Source organism: Peromyscus leucopus, chromosome 8b (genome assembly GCF_004664715.2).
Source record: "Peromyscus leucopus breed LL Stock chromosome 8b, UCI_PerLeu_2.1, whole genome shotgun sequence".
Taxonomy (NCBI): Eukaryota; Metazoa; Chordata; class Mammalia; order Rodentia; family Cricetidae; genus Peromyscus; species Peromyscus leucopus.
The window spans coordinates 92,183,063-92,191,720 of record NC_051086.1 but is presented as its reverse complement, the minus strand read 5'-3'; the positions used below and the strand labels follow the sequence as shown (position 1 = coordinate 92,191,720).

Here is an 8,658-nt window from a genome sequence, read left to right as displayed (position 1 = left end):
GTAAGCCAATTCCGTATCAGTGAGCATTGAGGTAACAGCTGTAGCCGGGGGGCTGGAGGTGGCTGTGTGAATACTATGCCAAGTCCATGCAAATCAGCACGCTGAGCGGGACCGAGTTGAGGTAAGTGAGCATTTTTGGGGGGGTGGGGGGGCTCACCTACCCTCACCTCTCACAAGGTTGATGGGCGGAAGCTTGTCCCACCGGCAGGAGGGTGCCCTCTACGGGAGCACTCACCTTTCGGGGCCCCCTTCTGCTTCTTCTGCTGTCGCTTAGCGTGGGCATCCTGCCAGCTGGACAGCTGCTGGAGGACGTACTTCATGTCCAGGTGTGAAGGGCCCAGGCCACTGGCCTCCAGGGCAGAGGCCACCACATTCATCCTCGTGGCCTCATCCAGCTCTGGTTCCACCTCCTCCCAGGCCTCGGTCTCCTCAGACGCCTGCTCTGCCTCTTCGGCAAGCCCTTCCTCAGCCGTCCCCACCTCCTCAATGGCCCCCAGCTCCTCCTCAGGCACCAGCTCCTCCGGAGCCTCGAAATCTTCAGGCGGCTTGAGATCTTGCGGTGGTGGGGGCGGTGGCGCCACCCCCTTCCCCTGCTCTCGCTCCTCCTTACAGCGGATGTCGCATCTGGGCAGGAGGGAGACAGTGGGGTCTTTCCACACCTGTCACCCACGCTGGGCTTCCGGGCACTTATCCCACTCCCCAGGGCTCTCCCACCAGGGAAATGAGGAGGACATCGCAACCCCACCCCTGCCCTTAGCTCTCTGTGAGTTCTCGTGCCCTGGCCCAGCCTACCGACCCTCATGGTCCTCCCCAGTTCTGTCCCAGCCAGGAGTGAGGGCAGAGAGAATCATCTTCAAGGTGTCCAATACCCAACCCATGCCCCTTAGCAGGAAGGAGGGAGGGTCATCAGTACCAGACAGGTTCCATTTTCTTGTCCACTCCCCACCCTCCTGTCTAGAAAAGAGCAACTGGGCTATTTCATCCCAGAGCCAGTTGTCACGGAAACGAATCCATGGAGGGCAGGCTCACATGGTTGCCCAAGGACGCAAAGGGTCCAAACTGGGACTGAGTCCCAGGTGTTCCCATCGGCTGAGCCATTCACCTCCCAGCCCGTGGTCAGGTGAAGGAAAAGAAAAGCCGTGGTCTCTACATAGAGCAGCCTTAAACCAAACAGCCGCCTAGGATCAGCTGTGATCTGAACGGAGAGGGGACGGCCCATTCCCCAAAACAACTTTCAGACGAGCAGCCCCCAAGAACACGCCTTCCCAGGGTTTTCCAGTCACAGAACCAGCAAGAAGCTGCTGTCTGGCTGCTGAAATGTGAAGACAAATGAGGGGGAGCCCTTAGCCAAGATTACCCCAGGTTTGATGTCTCCCACACAGACACCCCATAAGTCCTTAACAGAGAACAGGACCTTCACTGTACTGAGGAAGCTCACACTGCCAGGTCCCTGGGGCACAAACATAGTGAAAAGTCACAGAAGCCAGGCATGGGGGCGCACGCCTTTCATCTCAGTCCTGGGGAGGCAGAGGCAGGTGTATCTCGAAGTTCGAGGCCAGCCTGGTCTATAGAGTGAGTTCCAGGACAGCCAGGGCTACACAGAGAAATCCAGTCCCAAAAAGACAAGAGGAGAACAAAGAAGCCTCAGGTAGAAATGACCAATCCAACAGAGTCCGCAGAGGAAGGGAGGGGCTAGGCAGTGTGAGGAGGGCCGGACAGGGAGGCAGGAGGAATGGCGGGCAAAGCAATGGAGGTCAGAGGTGAGGGGTCAACCATGCCCCACTCAGAAGGGAGTTGCCACTGAGTAAACCCAACTGAGCAGAGCTGAACCAAGCCTGAGGAGCCCGGTCACACACCTCTCCATGAAATAGGCAGGGTCAGTGATGATCTTCCGTAGAGATGTTCGGAGCTCCTCAGCCAATGTCTCTGGGAAACTCGGAAGTGCGTCCTACAACAGAGGGGAGACGTGCCACCCCCACGCTCACGGGGGAAAAAAAAACCTGAGGGCAGAAACCAGCCAGCAGAGCTGAACACAGGGTACACCGAGGTCAGGGGGCATCCTCACCAGAGGCACACTGTATCCGTAGTGGGTGACGGAACCCGAGGAGCGCTGGCGCTGGCTTTTCCCATCCTCCTGGCGCTCACGAAGCCTGCTCCCATAATCCTGCACGTGGGAGCTCCCTCGCAGGCTCTGCTAGGATCCAGGGGTACCCAGTCAGGCACGCCTGCCCGCGCCCGCCTTTGGCAGAGGCAAGCCCCGCCCCCTCTAGATCCAAACAAAGTGATCCTGGACAAGACCCATTCGGCCTCAAATGAGCTGCTACCTCCTGGGCCACAAGCCAGTCAGGGTGGGGGCCAGAAAGGCTCTGCCTGCGAGTTGCTTATCTTCTGTGGAGAAGCCAAGCAGTCTCCAGGGGCCTGCATCCCAGATCTGGGCCAGGGATACATGGAGCCTCACCTCTGGGTGGACTCCCTTCTCAGAAGCCAGCTGTTGCTGCAGTTTCTCCGTCTGGGCTCCATACTGGGAGGAAAAGGATGTGTGAGACAGACAGACAGATAGACAGACACACACACACACACACCCTCAAGGCCTCCCACTCCTGTTTCCCCCTGCCCCAACAGTCTTCCCACATCAGTGAGTCTGGGACAGTCCTTTTAGGGGGAAGTCACATGGAACGGAAGTCCTAACGTGGGGGTCGTTCAGTCTGATACCTGAGAGAGTATGGGATCCGGTGGGGGCCCGGTTAGGGACATGACTGGGCAGGGTGAAATGGCTCTCTACCTATCTCTGCTAGCTACACAGGGAAGGCCTTTGGGCCTGGCAGAGCCCAGAGCTACGGAAGGCAGAGCAGGGGGAGGCAGCTGGGGTCCCGTGGAGCCTTGATAAGGGAACCGGGGTGGAACTGGGGCTTCCACAGGGCGGCTTACAGACTGACAACGCTGTTGTAGCTTGGTGATCTCGGCCTGCAGCTGGGTGATCTCCTTCTGCTGCCGCTCGTAGCCCTCCAGCCTGAGCACCAGCACCTCCGAGAGCTCTGCCATCTGCTGGCTGGCTTCAGCTACGGAGACAAGCGCCGGTCAGCCCTGGCTGGGGGTCAGCCCTGGCTCGGGGCCTCTGTCCCGCCCCTCAGGGCTCCCACGGGGCTTGGTCATTCTTTGCTCAGGTCTTCTTCTTTAGGAATGGCTTATTAACACAGAGCAGGGACCGTGTGTGTGTGTGTGTGTGTGTGTGTGTGTGTGTGTGTGTGTGTATGTGTGTGTGTGTGTGTTGTGTGTGTGTGTTGTGTGTGTATGTGTGTGTGTTGTGTGTGTATGTTGTGTGTGTGTGTTGTGTGTGTGTATGTTGTGTGTGTGTTGTGTGTGTGTTGTGTGTGTGTGTTGTGTGTGTGTATGTTGTGTGTGTATGTTGTGTGTGTGTGTATGTGGTGTGTGTGTATGTGTATGTGTGTGTGTTGTGTGTGTGTTGTGTGTATGTGTGTGTGTGTATGTGTGTGTATGTGTGTGTGTTGTGTGTGTATGTTGTGTGTGTGTGGTGTGTGTGTGTTGTGTGTGTGTGTTGTGTGTGTGTATGTTGTGTGTGTGTGTATGTGGTGTGTGTGTGTGTTGTGTGTGTGTTGTGTGTGTATGCTGTGTGTGTGTTGTGTGTGTGTTGTGTGTGTGTGTATGTTGTGTGTGTGTGTGTGTTGTGTGTGTGTGTGTGTGTGTTGTGTGTGTGTGTGTGTGTGGTTGGTAAGACCTGAGCGGAGCCCACACCGAGCTCCAGTACAGTGCCTAAGTGGAGACCTCAGGCAGCTGGGAAAAGGAACTCACAATCCCGGATAGTATGGGCTACGATGGAGGAGTCAGTGTCAAGGGGGACAGCAGTAGCGGAAAGGGCATCACAGGAGGAGCATCACACAGTGCTGCAAGGCCTGGGAAGGGTTCTGGAAGGAGCCACTGGCTAAGTAAGCCCCACCACAGAAAGGAAGATGCAGAGCATGGGCAGTGACAGGGGATGGGGCAAAGGTGGGGGGAGGGGGAGGGATGATCCTCTGATCAATGGGAAGCTGGAACCGGATTTGGTTTCAGAAAACTCATCTGGGCTGTAGGGAAAAGGCCCTGAATGGGCAGAGAGATCCCACTATGCATTATGAGGTATCACGGGCTGGAGACATTGAGACTTGAGAGCTGTGGAAATCAGGGGGACGGAAGGCCAGGGATGGTGTGCGGAGACAGCAGAAGCTAAATGCCACCCTTCTGAGTCTGCACCTCGGCAGGTAGACTTGAGGTCCTCAGGGGCAGACAAAGCCCAGGTTGGTGCTAGGCACAGCCCAGACCCAGTATGTGACTGTGAACTCCCCCGGTCCTAAACGCCCAGACTCTGGCAGCTCCTGGCTCCCTCTGCACTGTCCCATCCACCTTCCCAGCCTGTACTGTCCCAAATAACAGACTCTAGGGACCTCTGTGGTTCCTGCAGAGCTCTATACTTTGCACAAAGCACTTGTTCAGCTAGCTAGCTCACTCACTCTCTCCCTCCTGATCCTATTCTCCCTCCCTCCCTCCTAATCCTTCCTGTCTCTAGTGAGTGCTGGGATTCCAGGTGTGCACCACCATGCTCAACAATGGTGCTTCACCCGATCCCCATAAAGCCCGAGATGATCAGCAGGCCATGGTTATTAATCCTCGTCCTAAAGATGGACGTTCAGAGAAGCCGAGGAATCTGTCTGCGCTTACACCACCACAAAGTCCCAGAGCCAGGACCTCAGCCCAGACCTCCAGTCTCCAAACCCTGAATTCTTTCCATCATCCCTCCGGACAGTGCCCTTCCCCGAATCACGGTGTCACGTACAAAACTGCTCCACGCACTCCAGAATGAGCATCTGCTCCTCGTCTTCCAGGTTGTCAAGGTGGGAGGCCTGGAGGAAGGGAAAGAGGAAGGGGCCAGGCTGTCACCACCCCCTGCCAAAGGGCGTGCCCTCCTCCCTGTCCTCACCTCCTCCCGCAGGTGTTCATTCTCCTCCTCCAGCAGCTTCAGCTTCTGCTGCAGGGCTTCCAGCTGTGGGCAGTGGTGCTGTGACTCCACCTTAGGGGGCCTGGTGACAGGTCGATGAGAGTCAGTGGGGGTGGGGGGCACGCGGAAATGGCGGATCCCCGCCCCAAGGCTTCCCCACGCTGGCTAAGGGTGGCAAGTCCCAACAGCTCTCCTGACAGGCTCTCACTGCCCATGTCCCTGTTTACAGTGAGCAACTGAGGCTCAGTCCAGGCGCAAAGGCAGAACACGTACGGCTTGGGGGCACCATAAGGATGATCATGCCGCCTGTCTTGATCCCGCTTTCCTTCATGGTCCTCCTCTTCCCCCTCTTCTTCCTCCTCTTCCTCCTCCTCCTCCTCATCAGAGTCCGAGTAGAGCTGAAGGAGGTCGTCTCGCAGGTTTACCTGCTTCCGGAGATGTAAGATCTAGGGGAAGAGAGAGAAGCCACTGAGAGGTGAGTAAGGAGGCACAGGATGGGGCTAGTTTGGGGGAGGGAACGCGCCGACCCCTCCCCTTCTCCCTTGGGCACCCAGATACCTCCTCCCTGGCTGAGCCCAGCATCGTTTCCAGTTTGTTATTCTCCTCCATCAAAGCACTGTTCTGTTTCACCAGGGACTGGCCGATGCGAGCGGCTGTGCTCAGGTCCCGTTCTTTCTGCAAAAGAAGAGCCACCTGCTAGTCATTCTTCCCCAGTGTCTGGGACCTCCCAAACAGGAGGAAGAAACAAGGGCTAGGCCACAGGAAGAAAGCTTCCCCAACCAACAATAGTCTAGAGACTATTAACCAACTCTGGGGTCTGACTCAGTTTCCCATCATGGGGAAATCAGCCCAGACCAGCCCCCCTGAAAGCTACTTGCCTTCCAGGAGAGGGGCCCGCAAGGTGGCCCCCAGGCAAGCAGAAAAACAGACAAAATCCCTAAGTCCTGCAGGGCAGAGTCAATCCAGGGCTGGCCTGGAAGAAGAAGGCAGTACCCACCTCTTCCAACAAATAGAGCATCACTTTCACATCATCTTCCGTGATCTTCTTCGTGGGGGGTGGGTTAGGGCACAGTGCTGCAGAAGGAAAGGCCTGAATGCGTCAGGGAAAGGAGCCGAGGCTGCCCATAGCCCACTGTGTCCCTCACACCAAAGGTCAAGGAGCCAGGAGACTGAGATCCACCCGGCCCTAGCACCCTCTCCATAGCTCGGATCTCAGCATTCCTGCTTCCTCAGGAGGGGCCTGGGTGCTGTTAAGAGCAAAGCCATCCTCCAGGTTCAGGAACTGGACTCCTAGGACCCCTGGGTCCTTGGTTCCTAGAGATAGGAAAAATTCAAGGGAAATACAGCAGGAGACTGACTCATCATGCCTGACCCAATCGGCCCGCGAAGCCAGCTCACTGGAGCCTCCTCGGCAAATAAAAACAGATGCAGTCACCCATCTTACACCTGTTGCGTGTGACAAGAGCACCAAGGAGACTTCTTCAGCACCCAGAAGGGGGCACCTGAGCTTAAAACTGCCCCCGCCCAGAAGAGGAGGGACAGAAGCCCAGGGCCCCACCCCCTCCTCCCGCCTCAGCCCTGCTCCGGGAAAGCTCGCCCCAGACCCCTGCCGCCAAGCAGTGGTCAAAAGCTCCCCCTCCATCCACCCACGCAGGCTGGTTCCACGGGCTAGCGCAGGCTCAGAGCGTGCCCAGCAGCTCCCTCCGGCAGCCCCCGCCCCTCTGCTGGCACTGCGGTAGACTGGGAGGGGGCACTGAGAGTGCGCAGATCTGCCGCAGCAACAGGCGCGAAGAGGGGGCGGGGAGCGCGCCAGCCCTGGACCTGACGCACCCACAAAAATCGGGGAACCCGAGAGGGAGGAAGAGATGGGGAAAGGGAGACTTAACAGGCACCTCGGACAGTGGTCTCAAGGGGGTGGTGGAAAGGTGGGACTGAGCGCCACAGGGGGGCGGGGCGCCTGAGTCGGTGGGTCCCCTCCTCCCCGGAGATGCCCTAGTAGCAGCCAGTGAGGGATCCCATAGACTCAGTTTACCTTCCTGTAGCTCTTGAATAAACGCCGCGCGCGCAGGGCCGGACACGCCGGGCCTCCGGCCGATGTACGCGGCTGGCGTCTTCCAGATTCCCTCGGCCTTTCCTTTGCCCAGGGTAGTGGCCCGGGGACCATAAGGCCCCTGGAATACGTAGCGGGTCCATGGCGCGTCCGAATTGCCGATTATCATGGACCGACAAAAGCTTCCTGTCTTGGTGCGAGATCCTGGAGCTCGCTGTCCGGACCCGGTTCCCTGCGCCGGAGCAGGTTTGGGCTCCGCCGAGGGCTCCGGGGCCGGATTGGCGGCAGGCTGGGTCGCGGGGGTCCCTGCTGCTGGGTCCCCCGACCCCGTCCCGTCCCCGGCAGTGCTCTGCACCTGTTCCTTCGGACGCATCTTGACTCCGCAGTGGGCTGCCGCAACCGAGCTTTTATAACCTGTGCCCGGAGCGGGCTCCACTGGGCTGTACCACGCGTGGCGCTGGGGGTGGACGAAGATCAGTTACTGGTGCCGAGGACTCAGGATCGTGAGAGAGAGCGGCCAGTGGTGATGGAACAGGAAATTTAAAAATCTAAAAAGAGAGAAGAAAGAGATGAGTGAGTGCCTAGTTGGTTCTGCGGGATCGGGTTCATGGTGAAGGGCTTTTGCCCCCCTTCCATCCTCTGAGAATGGTTCTGCCCAAAGCCGCCGCTTCCCTGGACTTGGGCCGAGGGACCCCGAGCTTCTGTCTAGAAGCAGCCCCCACCGACCCCCCCACCCCGCGCGCGCGCCCGCCCGCCCCAGGCTTCCAGCTGCCTTCTCTGTTGTCGTAACCAACATTGAATACAGACCGGGGTGACCTGCGAGTCGGGGCAGTACGCCTGTGTCTTCCCAGGTGGATGAAGCGAGAAATGCAAACTCCGGTATGGCTTTCAACATGTTGCGTGTCACCCACAGGTCCTCGCGCTCACACTCCCCGCACTTGCCCCTGGACGTCTTCCATCTTGGTGCGTTTGCTCGCTCTTTATTTCCAACCCTAATTCGCAAGGCCTACCGTCCTTGTTCTTCAGACGTTCCAGAATGAGCATCTTCTGAGGAAATCCCGTTTAAATGTTTCCCTGTGACCAATCTTCCAGACACACAACACACACACACACACACACACACACACACACCTCTCTCTCCAAAGCATCCGTTATCCCGAGGTCTGAAAGGACCGATGTCAGTCTTCAAGACCTATGCTCTCCAGCCCAAGATGGTGTGCTCCCCAGGAAACTGGAGACTTTGGAAGGTTGCTCTAAATCCTCTATAAACTAGGGTAGGGGCGGGAGCTAAGGAGGGCAGGAGCCATTTCTATGCTTTTAGACGGGGAGACAGGCTGGAGGAGACGGGCGGCTCGTTGATTCAAGTCTCATTCTTGCTGCCCTCCATCCTCCTCCACAGTCCTCCAGTTGCCAAGCCTACTACTGACTTTACCTTTTCAAAAACATTTATGCCCCCCTTGAGCGCTGGGGTTAAAGGTGTGTGCCACCACGCCCAGATTATTTTAAATTTTTGTATGTGGCGTATGAATGTGTCCGTGTCTGTGGGCAGAAGCCAGTGGTCAACATCAGGGATTTTGTTTTTGTTTTATTAAATTGCCCATTCATTTTACATACCAAC

General features: G+C 57.4%; 1 protein-coding gene across 3 annotated transcripts in view; it reads right to left on the bottom strand.

The window, feature by feature from the left end:
- Hap1 (huntingtin associated protein 1) overlaps positions 1 to 7,952 on the bottom strand; it is a 9,793-nt gene extending 1,841 nt beyond the window's left edge. The window contains exons 1-12 of one of the 3 annotated variants that reach the window (XR_003733697.2): positions 7,848 to 7,952; positions 7,023 to 7,588; positions 5,988 to 6,064; positions 5,549 to 5,665; positions 5,264 to 5,436; positions 4,973 to 5,072; positions 4,829 to 4,895; positions 2,929 to 3,059; positions 2,459 to 2,521; positions 2,066 to 2,194; positions 1,857 to 1,948; positions 236 to 624 (exon numbers count right to left, since the gene is read on the bottom strand). Coding sequence is in view for 2 of the 3 variants with exons in the window: in XM_028862288.2 (XP_028718121.1) it covers positions 236 to 624; positions 1,857 to 1,948; positions 2,066 to 2,194; positions 2,459 to 2,521; positions 2,929 to 3,059; positions 4,829 to 4,895; positions 4,973 to 5,072; positions 5,264 to 5,436; positions 5,549 to 5,665; positions 5,988 to 6,064; positions 7,023 to 7,413 (1,729 nt within the window). In the remaining variant the exon portion in view is untranslated. The remainder of the gene's footprint in view (positions 1 to 235; positions 625 to 1,856; positions 1,949 to 2,065; positions 2,195 to 2,458; positions 2,522 to 2,928; positions 3,060 to 4,828; positions 4,896 to 4,972; positions 5,073 to 5,263; positions 5,437 to 5,548; positions 5,666 to 5,987; positions 6,065 to 7,022; positions 7,589 to 7,847) is intronic. The other 2 variants (XM_028862288.2, XM_028862290.2) reach the window with 2 other exon arrangements.
- Positions 7,953 to 8,658: the final 706 nt, after the last annotated feature.